The sequence below is a fragment of the Equus asinus genome, chromosome 12, assembly GCF_041296235.1.
Source record: "Equus asinus isolate D_3611 breed Donkey chromosome 12, EquAss-T2T_v2, whole genome shotgun sequence".
NCBI classification, from domain to species: Eukaryota; Metazoa; Chordata; class Mammalia; order Perissodactyla; family Equidae; genus Equus; species Equus asinus.
In genome coordinates, this window is record NC_091801.1 from 50,239,419 (window position 1) to 50,262,443 (window position 23,025).

Below are 23,025 nucleotides of genomic sequence, written 5' to 3' on the forward strand. Positions count from 1 at the left end.
TAATTTCTTTATTTAAAAAAGTAAATGTAACAAGATACTTAAAAAAGGCTAGATACAAAAGTAGTTAAGCTGCTCACGAACATTTAAAATTTTCCAAAATGTATCTTCAATAATCATGATCTTATAAAACATTTTACAGTTATCAGAAAGTGCCCAGGCTGAGTTTACATAACTGAAATACCTTAGTACAAATGTCTAGTTAGAACTGAAGTGCAATAACCTCCTGACTGACTGCTCATTGAAATAGGGATACAAAGGAAAAAAAAAAGTTGATAGTGATAAAGTATTGTGCATTGGCCCCATCATATGTACAAAAAAGTGCCCTCACTCAAATGAACAAATTACATGCAAAATATTAGTGATATCATTTAATATCCTAGAGCTCAATGCAGCCAAAATAAACCGCAATAAAAGTGGTTTTTATAGGTAAAAGTGATTTCATCTCTAAGATATGAATGTCCAGAACTTTTTACAAGTTCCATATACATGATACACAATTGCAGCCAACCACAAATTAAACACCATAAAAAAAGTTAAAATGAAAACACAGAACATACTTAATTTTTTATTTTGAAATTCCCTATTCCCTCTATACAAGAACCTTTGCTGAAACACTTTCCACAAAGGCAGCAGTGAATTTTCAGAACATTTTACATTTTTTCCCCTCAGCAAAAAGATAAATCACAGTGTAAATTATATTGTTCTGCTGTCATCTTTGGCTGGGGTTAGACCCAGAAGTTGTTGACTAGCAAACCATTATAGTCATATGTTGCTAGTGCTCCTCAGGCCTTTAAGCTACAAACTCAGCAAGGAATGTTTGCATTTAATCTCTTTAAGGTACCACCAGGGGGTGTGACAGCATTAACTTCCATAAACTTTTATAGACAAATGGAAAAAATCTACAAAATTAGCTAGTAATATTACACAGCAATACACACTTTTTATACTCTACACAAAACCAAAATTCTTGGTCTTAATGGCGAGTAGCAATTTCTGTTTGAGAATCTGTTTAGAGGAATAGAGTGGGACGTAAAGTCGAGAAATGCAAGTATTTGCGGTAGGAAGATGTTGGTCATCTGGCGGTCTTATTGTGATTGAGGGCATAGGCTGAAATCCTTCTTCACTGGCTGGTAATGATGGGCTTGATGTCCAAAAGTAAACCTAAACAGGAGTATAATAATTATAATTTTGGCTTTTAACAGATTAACATTCAACCCTTAATTCTGGCATATATACATAGACCCCCATTCTGGTGTTAAAACCTACAAAGGGGTAGTATTTTGAACTGGGTTTTAAATTTATTTCTTGTACTGAAAAGGAAAGGTTCAGGGTCAGAAGAGAAAAAAGTGTCAGATATGGAGAAAAATGACTGTTTCAGGGCCTCAGTTTCTCATCTGTAACATGAGGCTGTTGGACCAAACGTTCTCTAAGGGCCTTTCCAGTGGCTAAATTCCATGGAGTATCTCTTAGGGGAAATAAGGCACAAGGTCTCCAAAATAAAAACCTTCAAAATTCACACAGGTTATCAGAAAAGTTACTTTACATTTTATCTACTAGCAAAATAATCCTGTATTTTCACAGCATTGTGATACAGAATAATTTTGTAATAGTAATTAAGAGCTGGGGAGCATCTCCTGTACATCAAAATCCATGTAATAAGCCATATTGAGTTTTACTACACATCTGTTTTGTCCAACATAGTGGAAATAAGATAAATGATAACTTCTACTTTACTTTCCTGAAATATTTGTTTTTATTAATACACATCATTCCTCACTGATCCGTACATATATACATACATATCATTCTTCATTGATAGTAAGACAGTGCCTTTCTCTTAAGGTAAAGCTTTTTAAATCTAATGCATTTATAGTGTACAACTAAACAGACAAATATACCCAACATCCCAGAGTGACTAGGAAACCTGAACGAACTGATCTGCTATTTTCTGAAGCACGGTTTTATGAGAAATCTCATCTAGAATTCTATAGAAGGGGACAGAAAAAGAAACTCTGGTAAGTGTCAGGGTCTGTAGAATCTTCAAAGAAACGTAAAAGGGATGGAAGGTACTCTAGAGATAAAGCTGGTCCAGTCCACTCATTTTATAGGTAAAAACAAGCTTAATGTAAAGGGTTTCTCCAAGGATAAATGTGGTTAACCAGGGTAGATGACCATATCACTGGACATCCAAGAAGCTGGACGAAGAAAAATAATGGGGGACCTCTCAAAACTTTTACTAGTGAACTGTGACTCTTGAAGAGGGAAATAAATGATGTCGTTTTACCCAATAACCCTAGGAACTGTTTAATTTACAGGACTAATAATTCAAGGAAGAACAGTTTGGGAAACTGTGTTATATTTTCTTGTCCTCCTGCTCTTCCCCTCAGACACAACAGGATAAAACCAGCAATATGTGAAGGATGACCTCCCCAAAAGAGGAAGGAGAAGAACAGAAAAACAAAACTGTCTTTTATTTCTCACCTTCCATAATTTCCTTAGCCAAATTAAAATGATCAACCATTAAAAACTTAAAACAAAAGGCTATCATACACAGTATTTTAGAATTTTATATTTTCTTTTACAAATTTTGTGAAACTTTAACTTACAAGATCTTGTCGTTCTGTCATGCTCATCTTCTCTACTATTGACCAGAACCAACGCTTGAACTGCAAGAGCTTCTCAGCATTTTCTCCTAAGAATCAAGAATATAAATTCAGTATACTGTATTAGTTACATTTTTAGCGTGGTGTTTCTTATAAAAATAAGATATAAAATCAAAATGTTATTTAGGATGGGGAGGTCTGATTCCTGATACAGGAAATTAGGACCATTTGCATAATGTAAAATCTTATAGTTCATTAGTCAATCCTGACTCATGATGACCAAGACTATAAAAATGAACCACTAGCCTCAGAATTGCTAATCACGTAACTTTAATCCCATCTGTACATCAGGATTCTTCTAATGACCTTAATTAAATTAGTGCTTCTCAAATTTTAATGAGTTTACAAATCACTTGGGGGCGGGTCTTTTTAAAATGCAGATCCATTCACTAGGTCTGGGGGAAGACAGGGGAAAGGATCCAGAGACTATGCATTTCTAAAAAGCTTCCAGCTGATGCCAGTGTTGCTGATCTGAGGATTATACTTAAGAATGTCTTTATATATACATACATAAATATATATATTTTTTCCTTCCTAGGTTTTTGGTTTGTAACTGAGACAAATTCTTACAAGTATTGAAAATGGTATTATGGGGCCAGCCCTGTGGCCCAGTGGTTAAGCTTGCGTGCTCCACTTCAGCAGCCCAGGGTTTTGCAGGTTCAAATCCTGGACGCGGACATGGCACTGCTCATTAGGCCATGCTGAGGCGGCATCCCTCATGCCGAAACTGGAAGGACCCACAACTAAAAATACACAACTATGTACCGGGTGGCTTTAGGGAGAAAAAGGAAAAATAAAATCTTAAAAAAAATTATATTAAAAAGTAGCACAAGAACTATTATACAATAATCTATATATGTTGCCAGGCATGAAGGAAAAATAAAAACTTATCCAAATTTAGCTTACTATAATTTAGCTGAAGCTGTTCATAAAACACGAAAAATAAAGGGGAAAAATAGTACCTTCATGGATGCAATAATCTTAATTATAGGTATAATCCTCTCATAATGAATTTCTTGGAGGTTCCAGTGTTTTACTGGCTAGTCATAGCTAAAAAATCTATTCCTAGACAATAGGACTTTGAAAGAAAGAGTTGCAGCAAATCAAGCACCAAAGGTAAATGTTATTCCAGGAGGATTATCACTACCTCTTGTTATTCTTTCTAGATTCTCCATGTGTTTGTGGGCTGTTATGCATTTCTAAGTGTGCTGTGGGTCCAGCTCTACAAAGCAAACATCATGCAAATTCTTTAACTAGGGAGTTTAAGAGACATGAATCAATCGGGAAAGACCAACAGAATTGTCATACAATTTTATCTTCATATATAAAAATCCTTTTTACACGGTTGCTCACCACAAAGAATTTTTAATTGTATTCACACTAAACCATACATTCTTTAAAACCTAGAATAATTAAGCAATAAAAGAATTAAGAATAACCAAATGCTAAACCATCATAGTTCAATCATATCTTAAAAAAATGTAAAAAAAATTTTAAACCTGAGTAATACAGCATTTCTCAAGCCCTGTAAATATATGTAAGAACCAGAAACTCAGAAAATGCTGACTGACCAAACTACATAGTTTATTCCTGAAATAAACATTTAAAAAGTTTCATACCTGACTCATCATTGAAAGAGGTGAAACTGATCAGCATTTGCACATTAACTTCACCACAGCCATTTACCAAAAGCCTAAAATCTTCTGCTGTTAAATCTTCTAATGAATTTTTCGGAAGCACATCCAATAGACCTTTCCTCATTGCCTAGAGAATTTCAAAAATTACCCTTTTATTACTGCCAGTACTTAATTTTCCATGTAGCATTTATTGTTGTTAAAGCCCACTAGCTAAGTTTAGTAGCCTCTCTAAGAAAAGTAGTTCTCATTTTAAACCAGAGAGAAAAAATTAATTTCTATATTTTTAATTTATTAAGATTCAACAGGCAGAGGGAAAAAAAAAACATATCGTGAAGAGACTACAGGTTCAAAAGTGAGTTAGTATTGTTATATACCAGAAGTTAACTGAAATAATTTTTAAAATTATGTTAATAACAAACAGGATAGCCATTAAATAAATAAGAATAGATTCTATTTGTCAAATCTGCTATCCTGTCAACATACTAGGAAAAATAATGATAATAACCAAAACAAAACATCCCTGACACAAACCCTAAATCTAGAAGCTTACTGAGAAATTACCGTGTGCCAAGAACTGTTCTAAGCACCTTACATGGATTAATTCCTTTAATCCTATCCTCATTTTGCAGAGGAGGGAACCAAGGTACAAAATACTTAAGTAGTTTGCTCAAGTCATACAGCTAGAGTGTGGTGCTGCCATGATTTGAACCCTGACAGTACGACTCCAGAGCCTGCACAATTATTTCCAGCACAGGGATCAGCAACACTTGAAAAATATTTTACCATAGAAGGGGAAAGAGTTAATATAAGCAGGTCTGATGTTGCTCTTTAGAAGGGCCTGATTGGGGGGGATGGCCGTTGGCTGGCATTTAGAAACTTGGATTTTAGAATGTTCCCTACATTACTGATATGGCTATTTTGAATGACTGGGGCAATGAACCCTGCTGTAACAGGCTGCCTAGACTATTTATGCAAACAATGTGATTTATGATGAGCACATGCTTTCCTCTGGGAGTCTGAATTTCAGTGATCAGAGCTGATTGCACAGACAGAAAATGCTTATGGGATTGGCCTCCAATAAAACCCTGGGCTGCGACTCTTACGTAGGCTTCCCTAAGCACAGACACTGCACACATATTGCTGTAATTCACTGCTGGAGGAGTAAGTGAGTTCTGTGTGCCCCCAGAGAGAGAACTTTGGAAGGCTGCACCTGGATTCCACCAGACTTGGTCTGATGTATTTTTTTCCCTTGCTGAGAATCCTTTTGCTATAATAAACCATAACTATGAGTACAACTGCCTCTGAGTCCTAGGAGTCCTTCTAGTGGGACACCAAAAGGATGGGTGGTTGTAGGACCCCAAAATAGTTGTTTCAGTCCCAGAAGCATCCTTTCCAAACTTTTACTCACTAAGGCTACTTTGTGATGATTACATGGTTTTTCCAAGTAGTTTTACTCAAAAGAAAATAAGTACTTGGTCTGGATTCAGGTGTAGTTTACACTGTATATAAACTGATTGACTTTTCCTAAGTAGGTTGAATACGCTCTGAGCTTAGTTTACCACACAGGAGGACACAAATAGCCTCATCAGATCAAGGAACACTTTCTAGAAAACACTTACATGTAATGGCTGTTCTGCAACTACCAACATTCTGTGCTCTGCATATTTCCGCACATACTCATACACATTCTGGGGAGTGACTGGTATATTTACACCATTAGGAATAAGTTCAACCTGTAAAAAATTTAGCAGTTCCTTTAAAAGCAATTTTGTCAAAGCAATAATAACTTAACAGTTCCTAAAACAATTTCCTAAAAACAGTTTCTAAAACTTTTAAATCTAAAGATAATTCTGTATCTGACAAGTATCTAAGAGATGCAAACATTTTAGGCCTTAAATAAGTAAAAGAAACTCTTCTGCCTCTTAGTCTGTCTCACTAATTCTCCATCCATCTCTCTCTCTACCTCTAGTACTGTCTTTTTTCTATGTGTATTTGTGTGTCTGTGTCGTCTTCTCTTTATTGGTCACTATCCATCTAAATTGTTTCCATACAAGACAACAGACTAACCAAATTTTCTTGCCAGAATCAGAAAATTACATATTTGCTTTACCTGTCCTCCACCCTCTTCTTTACACAGGTCAATTGCAAATGCCAAATCCATTGCTGAGAAAACAGCATCAGCATCTGAACTCTGAGAAGCGAGGATAAGTTGCCGCAAACTCTCATACATCACAGGGTCAAAAAAAGCAAAATCATGCCAATTGACCTAAGAATGTAATCATAAGAAACTCAATTATGAAAGAAACATCCTTACTGAATTCATTAGTAAATTAAAGTCTATGATAAAGAATTTTATCTAATTTGAAGATAACACTGACACTGATAAACAATAATCTTCCACTAAATATACAGAGGCAAAATTTTAATAAATATTTGGCTCTGGTAATACATTTAATTTTTAAAGTATAAAAAGTGTAATATATATTTTGAAAAAAATTTAAAGCCAATGTGTAATAATTCTTTTAAGTTCCAAGTAATTTATTTGCAAAAACCAGCACTAAGTATTAAACAGTGATTATGCTGAGCAGCTGGTCCTAAACTAAATACACATCCTATTTGGTCTTAACGATCATAAAATATAGATTATTAATTCCAGATGATAAATTTGATGCTCGAAGAAATTCAGTAACTTGCTGAACGTCACATTATTGGGTTAAACCTGAGTCTATTTGATTCCATGATCTTCTCCATAATCCTTGTTAAAGGCTCAACAAATGAATATTTCTAGGATGCTGAGCTTTTTAAGTCCAGTTCTTTGCACAAGAACATTTTAGCTGAAACACTTTAAGAATTCAATAGGGTCAGAATTAAGAAAAAAAAGAATAAAAAAAGAAAAACTATATATATCATAATATGATATGTGGTATTACAAGAAAACAATATTCATCAGTGGGCTTGATTAGAGAAAATATTAACAGACTACAGCTTTAGCAATGCTAATTCATATCAGATCAGTGATGTGCATCGCTGGAAAAAGACTATAAAATATTTTATTGTTTTGTGTCAAGTAATTCCTTTGAAATACCTTTAGGAACACTGGCAGTTGTGTTTTAAGTCAAAAGCTGCATAATTAGTATTATACACTAATTTTAAAGGATGTGTTTTTTCCCTCCCCCTAATCATAAAGCAATGTGCAGGTTGTCAAACTATCAAAACATACAAGGAAAATAAGCTAATTCTACCACCCAAAGATAAGTATCAAGCATGCTGTGCTATATTTTCTTACATTCTTTAGTCCCTCCTCCCCCATGTACATCTTACATATAATTTTGAAGCTGGAGATGCTCTTTTCAATACAATACTACTACTCTTCCACTACTCCCTGCTAGAACTAATAATAATGGTTAAAATCTACTGGAGCACTTACTATTTTCCAGGAACCAGACTGTTTTCCTTACCATTTTATAATGAGGAAATATGCCTTAGGGATCAGGGGATTTGTCTGCAACAGGATCCAGGTCTGTCAGAAACCCCCAACCCCACCTGTGTCACTCACTGTGTTATACTATCTCCTCCATGTTTTGAGATTTTTCCCATGTTATTAAATGTTTGAAAATGACTTATAATGGCAAAAATGCTTTCAAACTTAATACTAAGTTAATGCCATAAACAGTATGATATAATTATTTTATAAAAGAAAAGTTTGCAATTGTAAAAGCAGTTAGGTTCATTAAAATCACTTACTTTCCTGCCAAGCAACACTTTAATTACGTGTCTATTCAATGTGATAGGACATAGCTCATTCTGTAACAGACATAGTCCAAGAATCCTAAAAACAGGGAAATAATATTTAAATTCAAAAACAATTCTAGAACACATACAACCCCACACTACATACATAATATACATACAATATTTTTAGAATTTTTCTACAGCCTCATTTCTAATCAGTATGAAATAGAGCATACACACATTTTAAAAGCTAATATATTTTAGAAAGTCTCATAAACTGAAAGTTTTTAAAAGTTCAAATATAAGATTAGAGTTATTTTACCTGCCAATGTTTCTGAAACAATTCAGCCTTGCTTCTGTGTTTTTGCCAGGCCTTGGAGTATAAAATCCTCTTTTTCCAGGTTGGTAAAACAAAGGGGCATTGTCATCCCCATCATCTGTATCATCTAAATCCATATCTACTACACTTCGACTAGAGCCATGACGCTTTCGGTTTTCCTAATAACAGAATATCAGAGATTAAGCCCCAGTTTGATTTTAAAAATAAAACATAAGAACTTGTTCTCAAAATCACTCAAAGTGAAGTCAGATAGAGCAACCTTCATATTTAAATGTAAATAAACTTTTTAATTCATCCTTTCAGAATTGTAATATACAAAACTTGTACCTTTTAAGTCTTTAAATTCTCAGTCCATTTAAATAAAATCACTTAATGTAACTTTTTGCTTCTTTCACGTTAATTCCTCAAAGATATTTTCACTGGGTATAGAATTCTGGATTGACAATTCTTAAAGCACTTTAAGGATGATGTTCCACTGTCTTCTTCGCCTCCACAGTTTCTGATAGGAAATCCAATGTCTTTCAAATCATTGTTTTCCTGTGTGTAAGGCACTGTTGTTTGCTGCTTAGTTTTACAGCAGTTTGATAATAATGTATCTAAACAGTTTTCCTTCAGTTTATCCTGGTTAGGATTCAATGACCTTCTTGAATCTGTAAATCTATGTCTTAGACCAAATTTGGAAGTTTTCAACTATTATTTCTTCAAATATTTTTCTGTAGCAATCTCTTTCTCCTCTTCTGAGTAGTCCCACAGTAACTCCTGTGGAATCTTATGATATGGTCCCACAGGTCCCCGAAGCTGTTCTTTTGTTTGTTCTTTGAAATCTTCTCTCTCTGTTCTTCACAACGGATAATTTCTATCTTCAAATTGACTGACAATTTTCCTGTCATCTTCATTCTGCTATTGACCTATCCAGTGAATTTTTTTCTTTCAGATATTGTACTTTTAATTCTAAAATTTTCCCCTGGTTCTCTTTTAAAGTTTCTGTTTCTCTGCTATGAACCTCATTAGTGTTTACCTTTATCTCATAGGACATAAGATAAAGTCTTTGATAATTCCAACAAGTAGGTCATCTCAAGGTTGGCATATTGGTTCTTTTCCCAGGAGAACTGGTCAGTCTTTCCTAGTTCTTTGTGGTCAAGTAATTGTGGAGTGTATCCTGGACATTTTGAATAAAGTTATGAAACTGTGAGTCTTGTTAAAATGATAGAACGTTAATGGTTTTTGGCTTTACTAGGCAATCAGCCTGGTTAGGTTCATATTGGAAATGTCATCTTCTTAATTTTCAAAGCCTTTTATTTTTTATTATACTGTTTGGGTCTGCCCTGCTTATGCAACATCTGAGATAGTTTGGGACCTGGACAGTGATTTATACTATAGTTTAATTCTCAGAGCCTTTGCTCTCCCAGCTAAGATGAAGTAACAAGGATCAGCTTTGCTCTTCTGCCTGAAACAATGCCATAACAGCTTTTTTAAGTTTTGACTTCCCTCTCAAATCTGTGTGCTACAGGCAGTTCCTTTTTGTGTTCTGTCCAGTTATTAGTTGCAATCAGTGGAAGAGATTGGGTTTGCTCCTTCTTGGCTGGCAGTGAAATTCTCAGGTAGCTTAAGAATGAAAAACATCATGCACTAAAAGCCTTCCTTACTGCTATACCGTATGTCCTATTTTCTCTGCATCTTTGGCACTCACTGCTTCCTTGAGGAACAAACCCAGGGATTCCATACTGCCTCTCTCCTTCTCTGCTATTAATTCATGACATCTCTAAATTAAAGCTTAATTCAGGCTGTGCTCGATTGGAGGCAACCAGTGAGTGGCATTACACTGAGCCCTAACTAAACCAATCTTATTATTTGATTCTGTACATGACACCTTTATACCTATCTCTACTTTTTTCTCTACTATAATCAAGCATGTTACTTATAAACACATAGTTTCTTCATAAATACAGCTTTCCTCCCCCTTCTGTAATTTAAATTCCAAGTGCTTATTATTAGCACATGTATAAAACATCCCTTACCTGTACCTTTTCTGAGGAGTCTAATAATCCAAGATCCAAGATACTGTCAGCTCCATTTTCCCTAAAAACAAACAAAAACCTTTCAGATTCCGGATAACTGAACCTTCTAGAATTTAGTGTAGAGAAAACATTAACATTTAAATTTATAAGAATTTATAAACACACTTAAGTTTTGAAGTAAATAAATATCCAGGACACTTACTGGTCTTAATGCAGTTCTAAGAGCAGTCAATAATGTACACAAAAATGCACTACATGCTATATGTATGATTCAAAATAATGAAGCTAAAAGGCTACCTGATTTAAGACACAATAATTATAGTCGTCACAGGGATACCAAAACTTAAGTTCAGGGGGAGCATTGTAAAAGAACAGAAAGATGTTTAGAAGGCAATCACAATAGGAATCAAATTCTTTAATGTATTTAATTATTCTAGAACACTAATAAATTCACTGTTCACTCCATAAAGCTAGGTGAAAGCAGTCAATATTATATATTATTTGCATTCAATAGAAAATACTACTAAATTAGCAACCTTACATATATTTACAACAATCTTATCAAAAATGCACATTCCTCAGAACTTTTTATATAATGGGCTGAGATGTATCAGTATGCTAGTACCTCTAGAAATAGGGAGGAGTAATAAAGAAACCATACATAAAAGTCGAGAAAAGAAAAATGTAGCAACAGCAAAGAAAATGAACTTTCAGCACTAGTCTTTGGCGTGGACCATTCAAAGGCTCTGAAACAGGAAAGTGGCTGGAACAGGTTAAGTGGCTGTTTAGTTTCAGTGGTTAGCCTACCTGCTTATCCATCTCTAGGACTATATGTAATTCATGACCAGGAAGAAAACACAGAAATTTTCCTCTAAAATAATTGACACTTCAAAGCCTCAAACTGGATATTAGAGCAGCCCCAGGAGAGAAGCACAGAATAAGTATGGCATATCTTTCTAATGTTACTTTTCTTTGTCACGTTGGGAAAAGAAGGATAAATAACTGTTAGATATATTGTTAAGTTTTAAAACAAATATATTACACAACAGAAAGCAAAAGCTTGCATGGATTTTTAAGGTAAAAAATGAGGAGGCCTAAAAGAAATGTCATGCTTATGGCAAGAACTCAGTGACTGTACCCCAATTCCTCGAGGTATTTGGCCTCTGCCATTGGGGTATTCTGGCGGCGAACTAGAGATGAACTTCTTACAAGTAATTTCTAAATATCAGGTACATAAAATATCTTCAGAACTTAAGTGACTGCTAAAATTCTATCTTTGTAATACATGTGAAACTCGGCTGTCTCACCCATGGATTTTTAAGCCATCTCTTAAGAAACCATTTAAAGTCTTATACTTCATAGCATAAATTTCAAGATATGGCAGCACCCACATCCTAAAAATAAAGTAGCCTTCCCAACTGTACACATTACCGTCCATGTGCAATAATGAGTTCCATGGCTTCATCCACTCTTGCTCTCAAAGAATCTTCACTTGCTAGAAGGAGAAGCAGCTGAGCTGGGGATAATTCCAGCAGCATGCCAGTGATTTTACTTGCAAATGCCTGTAAATAATGAACAAATGTTATTTGCCCCTACTGTCTGAAACTTCTTGTCTAAACCAGCAATCTTTTATCCAAAAAAAAGGAGAAAAAAAAGTAAGAAACTTGGATAACAAATACGATAATTTCTAAACCAGCGACGTATTTTATTAAATAAAACTGGAAGCTTAATTATAGAGAACTTTGGTAGGGAACGAACAGTCCATGCACTAGCAGAGTCTTGTTAAAGCTAGTTTAATACTTGTATGACAAGCCTTTTTTAAAGGTTTTTGATATCCATGAGTAAACACACAAATACTCAGTTTCCACTTTTTTTCCTCATCAGAGAGCCAAGAACGTTTCTTTCCTTTAGGGTAAAAAAGAAAAAAAGGGGAAGGAAGAAGTAAAGGAGTAAAAAGAGAGAAAAAGATGCCTGTATTTAAGGCTAAAGATTTACTGAAAGAAATAGATAATTGGTTTTCTCTGTTTTATTCTTTTGCTTAATATGTACATACGGTTATCTATGTAGACAAAAAACACAACTAGTTTATATGTTTCATATTAGAGGAAAGAAACCTCTGACAGAACATTCAAAATAAAAATCTTCCTGCAATACATATCAGCAGTAAAGTACATTATTTGCAATGTGTTCTAGCTACAGCTTGATAACAGGTAAAAAGTCTGCTTCAAAAAGTAATAATAATTGGTACAAGTAAATACAACACACAGGTAATTCTTTAGCACAGAAGGAACTTGCAAGGTAGAATGCCAACCTAGCATAGGCAGGAAAAACGAACAAATCTCAACCTATATAATACAGTTACCCTTCAGCAAATGGTGCTCCTATCCCTCCTAAGCTTCCTTTTTACTGTAGTCCTCAATGACATGGCTTGCCAGTACCTGACAACTTTTAAAATACTAACTATAATTCAAAAGCAAAAATGCCAAGTGCATTGTACATACTGGTTGCATTGCTTGTACACGGGGATAAAGTCTCTCTCCAAGTGCCTGACGATGCGCTGGCAGAGGATCAGGATCATCACTGGGATTCCCTTCAGAGGCTGGTCTGAAGGGCCTAGTGTCGATGGAAAGCTGCCTTCTAAAGTCTCTGAAAAAAAACCAAAGCTATTATGACTTTATTTCCCTTGTCTGCAAAATGAAAATATTAGCACCAATAGTCATGAAGTTGGAAAACCTGAGAATACAGGTAGCTCTGGTTATGGTACCAAGGAAGCAGAATGCCTAAACAGATAATGGTTGGGAAATAAAGATTATCTAGATTTTGTCACTTGAAAATCTGTGTATTTGCAATGCATAGTTCAATTTGATTCTAAGGGCGTAGGACCTTAAAATACCAGAAATCAAGAGGCCCACCCATAATTCCTGGAAATTTTAGCCAAAGTAAAATGCCACCCATCCTAATAGGAGAAAAATTGAAGGGTTTAAATAACACAATTGCCACAATTAAAATTTTACAACAAATTTCAGAAAGAATCATATAAAGTTAATAAGAATTTCCAATGATGAAGAACTTGAGTGGGATAAATAAAAAGCCAACAGAATTTCAACTGCCCTTGGGTTTTTAAAGCAGAACATTTGCCTAACATTTGGCTAGACTATTTTAGCTATGATATATATATCCAAATATTAGAACTTTCATTTTCTAAAAAATAGTCCATAACTGAGACTTATTTATAGGCCTACCTCTAATTCATCCCAAAAGGTGGTATTCAATAAAAGATAGAAAACTGTCTCACCTGTCCCGATCTCTCCGAGAACCTGCTCGCAAGCCACTACTCCTCCTCATTTCCCTTTCTCTCTCTCTTTCCCGATCCCTTTCTCCTCTGTTCCTTAATCTCTGCATTAAACCTAGAAGAAAATATAAAATATTCTTTGTTTAGATGAATGTAAATGCAACTACTTTAAATTTTAAAGTCAATGTGAGGACATGAGACAAACGTAGTAAGAATATGACAGCTAAAGATCATCTTCCTTAGCTGCTGTGTTAGTGCCTTTCTCGCACTCTCCCCATGGTTTGAGGGGTGGGAGTGATTGTGCAGAATGTGCCTGACATGTAATAGATGTTCACTCAGTAACTGTTTAATGAATTTATCCCCTTGTCATGTGAAAGCTGTGAAATAATATGTAGCAACAGGAGCTATGTTAGTTTTACCATAAATAATGTTGAGATTTCTTACATGATTAAAGTCATATGTGAAATCTTCTCTACCCTTAGTTTTTGTCCTTAAGCATTATAACCACCAAGAACATTAGCTATTATTTTAAAACCATAAGCATAAACTGAAGTATGGTTTCCTAAAGAGTGTGCAGCAAAGTTATTTTGAAACATTATGATTTCCCAGGTTTCCTCATTCACATTTGCCAATTTCTTTTTATTATAGGACTAGAGAAAGTCAAATGGTGAAACTAATGATGAAAGGCTGGGGTACTCTCCCCATCTTTCATCCTCAGTCCTTTCTAGAACTCATTCACAGCCTCTATGGAGGCAGTTTACAGAACCCCAATAAGATACAGCTACAGCCTAGGTAAAACAACAGGAATTTAGTAACTCCCTCTCTTTCAATTACTATATCCATCCACCTATAAGACTGACAGTCTTCTGCCCCTACTTTTCATAAATCCCCAATTATCACCTACTTAAGGCTTTTGTAATTTTCACAGATTTTTAAATTTGCTAACTATTATCTTGAAAATTAGGTAAGAATCCTAATTCCAAAGTGCTGGTCCTCAAGGAGGTAAAGAGCTTGCACCAGGGTATTAATATAGAAAATCTTACTACTAAAAAACAAAGTCTGGCTAAATTAAGCTATGAGGTTAGTGATATCGCTGATTTACATTTGGTTGCAGGCTCCATATCTCTTTGGGAACCGGTAGCAACTCTGCAAATCATACTTTGAATAGCAATGCTCTAGAGAATTGCATTTTCTTTTCAAGTATCTGTACTAATTAAATACAGGGGTGGGGGCAATACTGCAATCTGCTCATTGAATTTTTATATTACCATAGATCTTACAACCTCCCACACTCCAAACATGTGAAAAACTTACTAGTATAAGCACAAAGTTATGAAAATAAATATGTCAGTAAAAGAGCAAACTGCTAAACTATTAGAGTACTTTAAACAAGATTAAATAATTAACCTAGAATAAAATTGTATAAAAATGTAAACGTACATTAAAGTTCTCCCACTATAAATACTTACAAAACCATGATTATCATTGTTTCGATCAAACAAGGAAAGAATTTTTATGATGCTTGTTATCTGTACTTACTTGTATGAGTGCCTTTGTTGGCATTTTGGATACAATCTAGATTTGGCAGTTTTTCATTTGACAAAAAAGCTTGTGCAATGGCTGTATAAAAACTTCGTGCTACACCACTGCCCTCTCCTGGCTCATCCTTAAATGTGACTTTTACTCTGTGTACAGCCATTGGTGTCGTTGCACATCTTCGGCCAAAGTGATTGTTAAGCTGCCTCATGGTCTGCTGAATAAGTAGATCTCGATCCCGATCAACCTATTATAACACACCAAAAAAGTAGTAAACTCAGTGCTGGAAACCACCTTAAAATTTTTCTATGTAAAATCTGAAAATCTAATTTTAGCTTTTCTCTGACAGTTTAAATAACTACAAAAGTAATGTGGGTTCTCGGAAGCTGATACATTCCAAATAAATAACATTCTAAAGCTTGCAAGAATGTCCTGCATTAAATCAGGATAATGGAATTTAACTCAATTCTAACACTTTCTTAAAAGGTCTACTGGAAAATGGCAATTCATTCAATTTCAGAATACACCAGGGGTAAATTTTAAGTGGCTCAAAAGTGTAATTTTTTTTTTTAAATAGCAAATACTAGAAGAAAACATGGCATATTCCATTGGTGACAGAACATCACAGCCAAAGTAAAAGAAAAACAAGAAACTGGGAAAAACATTTGCACATTCTATTATAGACAAACATACATATTGATGAATAGTGTACATATCACCTAAAGATAAAGTGCTTCTAAAAAACTAACGATAAAAAAAAAATGGGCAAGACATATCACCAAACAGTTCAATTACCCTTAAATATATGAAATACCCTTAAATATATGAAATAATGTTTAATTTTTGCTAATAAGAGAAAAGCAAATTAAAACTATATTGACATGCCATTTCTTACCTATCAGATTGGCAAAAATCTGACAACAAACTGCTGACAAGTCTATGGGGAATCAGGCATTCTCGTATTGATGTTGAAAGTGCAAAAATATACAATTATTATCCAGAAGTATTTGGCTAGATCATATATGCACATACCCTTTGCCTATATCTAGGATCCATGTCTAGGAATCCATCTCAAAGACACACTAGCCAAAAAGTGAAACAAACATCTGGCTATTCATCAACAGCACTATTAATAACAGCAAAAGACTGGAAACAAACCTAAATGTCAATTAATAGGAATCTGGCTGAAAAAAACTATGATACAACCATAAAAGGCAGTAATAAGACTAAGCAGCTATAAAAAAGGAAGGCAAAACATCTCTATATACACCTACGGCTTTCTCTCTGGGATATACTGTTAACTGGGAAAATAAGTATGAAGCTAAATGTATAGCATGCTCAGGGTGGGGAGTCAAGGAGAGAGATGGGTAAATGAATACACACAAGATCATACTTTTTTAAAAGGGTGGCGGGGGGATAACTAAAAAAAAACCTGAAGTGGGAAGGGGGACATGGTAAAAGAGAGGAATGGAAATAGCTCTCTCTGAATATACCTTCTTCTGTAGAGTTGGCCTTCCAACACTGTAGATGTTTTACATTAATTTTGAATCAAAACAAAATTTAAAAGAAAGCAATCCCTAAAAATTGAAATCAAAATGAAACAAAAGGCCCTAATTATATGGAGATGGTAGCAAAACCACATAAAGAGGAATTATTTCAAATGACTTTCAAACAAAGTAACTTGTACATGACCAATTGGATATGCTCTAAGGACAAAAAACTGCAAATAAATCTTAAGCTAGTTTCAATAATCATTTCGTTGGTGGTGCTGATGTGATTCTGACTGTTGTGTGTATGCTGTGGGATAAAAGCAAATGAGTAATTTTATCAATGTTGTTCTAAAGTTGAATATTCAGTTAGGAAGAAAGGAGATAAAGACTAAGAGGTGAAAATAAACAAAACAACCCTGTGGTCCTAAATCTTGCATTTGAATTGGTAATAAGAACTCATGATGTAATTTTTCTTCTTTTTTTTTAAAGATTTTATTTTTAATTTTTCCTTCTTCTCCCCAAAGCCCCCTAGTACACAGTTGTATATTCTAGTTGCAGGTCCCTCTGGTTGTGCTAAGTGGGATGCCACCTCAGCATGGCCTGATGAGAGGTGCCATGTCTGCGCCCAGAATCCGAACTGGCAAAACCCCGGGCCACCGAAGCGGAGTGCGCAAACCCAACCACTCAGCCATGGGGCCGGCCCCCTTTCTTCTTCTTTTTAAAACAACATTTCCTAGCTCTATCCACTCAAAGAGCCTAGAAACAATGACCAAGCCAATAGGCAGTGAGCAACCCTAGAGCCCAGATTATAATCTCAAAATACAATTTCCTACTAAAAGGAACCAGGGCTTCTTGAAGAAATGGCTGATTTAAGGTCTGCAACAGGAAATACACAAGATGAGACATAGCAAAAAGTAAGAAAGTTATCAAAGACTACTGGAGTCATGTCACAAGGACTCAGGAGCCAAAAAGGACCCAGGACACCCACTAGCCAAAGAAGAGACAATCTGAGCATCAATGGAATAATAACTTCAGTGGAATGAAGCACATCGAAAATGTTTAAATCCATGTATTCATAATGATACTTTAAAAAAAAAAAAACAACTCTAGAGGATGTTAGGAGACCAACTGCCAGAGATAAATGCTACTCTAAATTTGCTGGTTACCATTTATTTTCTTTACATTTTTAATTACACAGTCTATATCCCTAAACAAGATTGTTATTTTTTGTTTTTAAACTTTATATAAATGGCATATCATATGTATGGTATAGCGAAATTGAAATACCTTTACCTCTAGTGATAAATCTCTTGACTGCTGGTTTCTCAGTTTTTCCATTTCTCTACGGAATTTTGATTCTTTCACCTCAAAACCACCCAATTCGGTCAGGATCTTAAAAAAAAAAATGCATGACAATTATTCTCTGAAGTATGTTCTTATCAGGCAGAAGAGAATTTAAAACGCTCATATACATACAGATCCAGGTTCTGCTCCAACATCTTCCATGAATACCCTGCCGAACAGTTCTAAAGAAAGGCGCCAACGTCCCAGCAGCATATCATGGGAAATAACCATTCCCATGAAGCTACACTGGGGCCTGGAAGAATTTAAGGGGAGAGAGAGAAGTAATTCAGCCAACTCTAGAAATTTCCTTGTTTTGGTTCAATGATAGTAATTTACTTGGTCTTTTAACATTCTGAGGTGTTAAGTACTTCAAACCACATCTTCTCTAAGGAGAACTTTTCTATAGCTATTCCTTCCTTGCAGAACATCTCATTGTTACTCCATTGTCTCTTCTGTCCTTTACGTAAAGATAAATCCCCAGGCTGCCACCCATCCTTCTCTTTCATTTTACCTCTTCTCCTTAAAGTCTAATGTCCATCTCCATCTAGGTGATTCCAAGATCCCTCTCTAGTTCGAATGATAGTCAGCTCAAATTCAACATGGTGAAATGGGATATGGCCTTTTCACTACAATGACATTGCCTCCTGATTTTTCAGTAGTACCATCTATTTCCCTATTGCACAGATTTGAAACAAATTTTAATTTTTCTTCCCCCTGTTCCTCCAAAGTGATCAAGTCCTTTATGAATTTCTCTTCCTTTCTATGATTTCCTTTCCATGCTTAAAGGCAGTATGCTACGTCAGCCTCTTTTTTACCACTAGCGAGAACTAATAGCAGCTTTCTAACTTGTCTCCCTACCTCTCATTCTTTTCTCCTTCTTCTATCTGCTTCTACATATTCTAACCATCTCAGCTCAACCATCTTGTCTCTAGGAAGCTTGGGCCACCCCAGTCCACAATTCTTCCTTGTCTTTTGTGTATATAAAATGTATATAGTTTCTTTAGGCAGCTTAACTCCTAAGCAAAAAAATTATCTGACATTACATAACCAAAATCACAGAACATAAAGCAGATACTCAACAAATCATTTGGGTGATTAGCCATACTGAGCCACAGTATATACTAGCAAATTTTTACTGGGAAGGCAAAGACCCTACCTCTTGCAAGAGAATTACCAAGTGTGAACCTGGCAAAGGAGTCCAAGTGAGTGTTAGAATCACAAATTTAGAAAGCTCTCTCTAGTTATTCACATGTTCCCCTTAGCTGAGCTGCTGGTAACAAGTCTATAATTGGTAATTTGACAAGGATATATACTTCAACGCAGTACTAAACATTAAAAACATAGCCTTAGAATTTCCTCAGTAAAGTGAGGAGAAAATAAGAATGCGGATAAATGACAAAATAGTGACATACACACAAAAAACACAAAAATCCAGAAAACTCAAATTTGACATTTAAATATCTGATTATATATAAGGAAAATACAAAAATAGTAAAATAATATGTAATTCTATTATATACACAAATTAAAGAAAATTATGAAATTTCTAAATAAAAATTCTTACAAGAATTATTACAAAGAAATGCAACAGAAAAACTATCTTCACGTAGCAAATACCTGAAAGACGTAAGAGGTGGCCCTTCACTTTCAGTCAGTCCTATTTCTGCTAGTAAACTGCTTTTCAATTGTGCAGCAAGATCATGAGCAGATGGCCCTGGTTTTGAACTCTCAGCTTCTTCTGGCACCAGGCTCTGTTCTTCCCCTTCTTTTTTCTGCCGATTTTGCATGTTCATTACATTTTTCAAATTGGCAGCATAAGACATTTTAGTTGGAAGAACCTAAGAATTTTTACATTTAAAAGTTAAACATTAAAAAAAAATGACTAGATTTCCATTTCAACTTACTAATACTCCAAAGAAATCACATGGAAGTTAAGTAATTCCTTTCTGGCACTTCAACTTGTGGTCTATTTCTTGTCTATCTGATTCCCCTGGCTGACCACCAATTTCAGTGCATTTACCACAGCAGCCTCTGAGAACTTTTAAAGAAATCTTAATAGTATCTGTGGTTACTTAAGTCTCTTACATATTTTCAATATTTTCAGTATTGCATTCTCCTTTATCATGTAGATGATAAAGAAAATTCTATTCAGCTACACTTCTTCTAGGCCTGCTCTTAAACAAGTTAGTACTTTTTCATTGGAGAAATAGTATGGTATAATTTTATGCTCTCAAATCAGACTTTTATCTGAAAACTGGATCTCTCACTTAAATAGCTGTATAACAACTGACATCCCCCCATGAAATTTATGTAATCTCTCTAAGCCTCAATTTCTTACCCATTAAATCAGGATAATAATGTTTCCTGCTCGACATGGTTATAAAGATTGAGACAGTGCCCATGAGATAGAATTATTCAACAAATGTTAGGTATCATTATTATTATTACCATATTTATTCACATTCTAGATTCAAAAAGAAAAGTTTCAAGCTAATATTATATCTGCTCATATTTAAAAATATATATAAATTTAAATTTTCAGCAGCAGTACAACAATCAACTCTGAAACAGGCAAAGCACTTAATGAAACTGCCATTTTATAGATGAAGTAACCTGACACAGAGCAAGTTAAGTCTCAAAGCAGGCTACTGACACTGCTGGAATTCCTTTGGTTATGTCATAAGGCAGGAATTTCTGATACTTCCAGTATTTGGGGAAATACAATATTCTGAATTCATGCATTTCCAAAAATCTGGATGGTGGGACAAGTGCTCATTCACAAATATTATATTGCAAAGACTTTTACTATCTTACCTCAAGGCAGTTTCTATCCACTGTAACCTCCATTAAGCATTTCCCACTACTGGCAGATGAAGAATAAAGACCCTGACTTGGACGGCCAAAAAGATCCTCCTTTCTAGCATTTGGCTGGAATTTTAACAGAAATATTCTAGTTACAAAGAACACTTTAAAAAAATAAATTCAGTTAAAAAGAAACCTTAAGATTATTTTATTTAAATCACCTGCAACAGATGTGGCTGATCAGCCAAGGGGATGGCTTCAGCCAGAGGCACTTCAAATGGATTTGGGGGTATACACCCAAGGAACGTCATGGAGTCTGAGCGTCGGAAAAACGGATGGTTTTGGCCAGTTTCTGTAGGAAGAGAGTCATCATCCTTATCATTCAAAGTAGCACCTAAACATAAAGAGAAAATGTTTGTTTTTTAGAGAAATTAATTATTGGAGAAGGATAAAAGAATCTTAACCTGCTCAATCCAAAACTGCCATTATTTCTTTATATAAAATTTTAATGCCTCTCAAAAACAAGTTACTAAGCCAAAATTCTGATAATATCTTTAAGTGATAATTCAGAATATTAGCAGTTTAAAATGGTTACAATGGTAAATTCTGTTGGTGTATTTTAACATAACAGTAAAAACTTGGAAAACAAATTAGCAGTAACAAATAGTATTCCATTTTGTACTGGACAGATGTTTCCCATCTCTTTCTCTCTCTAGAGATTCAAACCTGAATACGGCTACATTCCTGACCATATTCAGGACCTGGCTCACTGATGACACCAAAAGGGAGGAGACAGACAGGAGCTGAAATTTAAGCATTTGCTTACTTGTAAGTTCTGCTTCCTCTATAAGAAGATAAACAGAGAAATATCTGGGCAATTCATGCACTCCAACAGGAAGTCAACACAACAGCACTAACTCCCCTTAATGGAACAAAACTTTTGACAGTGCTTACAGTGTGCTGTGGAAGCAGCAGTGAGCTACGGCTGGGTTCTCACAAAATAGCAGTTAGGTCAGCTGTGGTTCCCTGAGCTAAATAAAAGTATCAGCTGACAATACTTAAAAGGCAAGTGGACTATTTGACCTCACTTTAAAAATTTCTAAAGTCCACCTGAAATAATAGCTGAAAACTACAAGTAGACTGCAGAAGACCTTAAAATTCCTTGAGTTTAGAGTATTTCCTCTCTTTATTATATTAACTGTTAAAAGTTTTGATATTTGGAAGTTAAAATTGGTATTTCTTTTTCTTGACTAAATCTATTCTGCATCACTATTAACAAAAGTTCTGCCAAGACATTATTTAATTGTAGTACCTATACACTTAAGAGGAAAGGTAAACATAAAACTAAGAGAAATGCAAAGAAGAGATACAAAGATAAAATTGAAAATATATCAACTGTTGAAAAGTTCATAAAATTTCTTTAATTCATCCTTATTTATGAAACAAATAATGCAAGGATGTATAAGGAAAAATGGATAGAAAATGCAAGAAATGGGACATAGAGAAGAAAAGAGAAATTCCCACCCAGACAGAAAATAATGAAGTTAAAAAGCTTGAAGGGGAAATACTGAGGCAGCCATTTCTTGAAGTAGATTAGCAGATTTTCTGTACACTAACTTTGATTGGTGTCATCATCATTTTCATGTTCTGAATCTTCATTATCAATACCCAGTTCCAAGAGTTCTCGTGTCCTTTAAAAAGACAAGTGAGTCATTTCATATGAAGTATTTGTACAATATGAACAGGAGCAAAGGTCATGGGAACTATAAGCAAAAAATACTGAAAAGGTTAGTTAAGTATCTAACCAATTTCAAACACTGTGATAAAAGTTTCAGACTCTGGGAATGGTAGACTGAGCAGGCAAATGTACTATAATTATAAAAGAGGCTCAACAGAAGCAAAAGCTAATCACACCGTGAAATCATGAGTGCTTACACAAACTCTAATAGAAAACATGATAAACAATCAGGCCAAACTATCTCAAGCATAATGCTTAACTGGATTCTTAAGTTTCCCGTTTTGTGAGTAGTAGCTACGGAGAGAGATCAGATAGACTCAAGCCTACTTTCCACATTAAATGTTCCTGTACTATCTGTCTTCTGTAATGCTGTTCTCTTTACTCCAAAAAATGTACTAACGGAGACCACACTGAGCAAGTTATTTCTTAAACC

At 34.9% G+C, this 23,025-nt stretch overlaps 1 protein-coding gene across 7 annotated transcripts in view; it reads right to left on the reverse strand.

Moving 5' to 3' along the window:
* UBR5 (ubiquitin protein ligase E3 component n-recognin 5) overlaps nt 1–23,025 on the reverse strand; it is a 122,879-nt gene continuing 99,854 nt past the window's right edge. For 6 of the 7 annotated variants that reach the window (XM_044743869.2, XM_044743868.2, XM_044743867.2 and 3 more), the window contains 18 exons: nt 22,472–22,545; nt 21,076–21,248; nt 20,867–20,980; nt 19,670–19,890; nt 18,185–18,305; nt 18,002–18,100; nt 15,222–15,465; nt 13,686–13,797; nt 12,892–13,036; nt 11,822–11,952; nt 10,391–10,451; nt 8,355–8,530; nt 8,045–8,129; nt 6,411–6,566; nt 5,920–6,033; nt 4,283–4,427; nt 2,607–2,692; nt 1–1,161 (listed from right to left, as the gene is read on the reverse strand). In XM_044743869.2, the coding sequence (XP_044599804.1) occupies nt 949–1,161; nt 2,607–2,692; nt 4,283–4,427; nt 5,920–6,033; nt 6,411–6,566; nt 8,045–8,129; nt 8,355–8,530; nt 10,391–10,451; nt 11,822–11,952; nt 12,892–13,036; nt 13,686–13,797; nt 15,222–15,465; nt 18,002–18,100; nt 18,185–18,305; nt 19,670–19,890; nt 20,867–20,980; nt 21,076–21,248; nt 22,472–22,545 (2,470 nt within the window). In that variant the 3' untranslated portion in view covers nt 1–948. The remainder of the gene's footprint in view (nt 1,162–2,606; nt 2,693–4,282; nt 4,428–5,919; nt 6,034–6,410; nt 6,567–8,044; nt 8,130–8,354; nt 8,531–10,390; nt 10,452–11,821; nt 11,953–12,891; nt 13,037–13,685; nt 13,798–15,221; nt 15,466–18,001; nt 18,101–18,184; nt 18,306–19,669; nt 19,891–20,866; nt 20,981–21,075; nt 21,249–22,471; nt 22,546–23,025) is intronic. The other variant, XM_044743866.2, reaches the window with a different exon arrangement.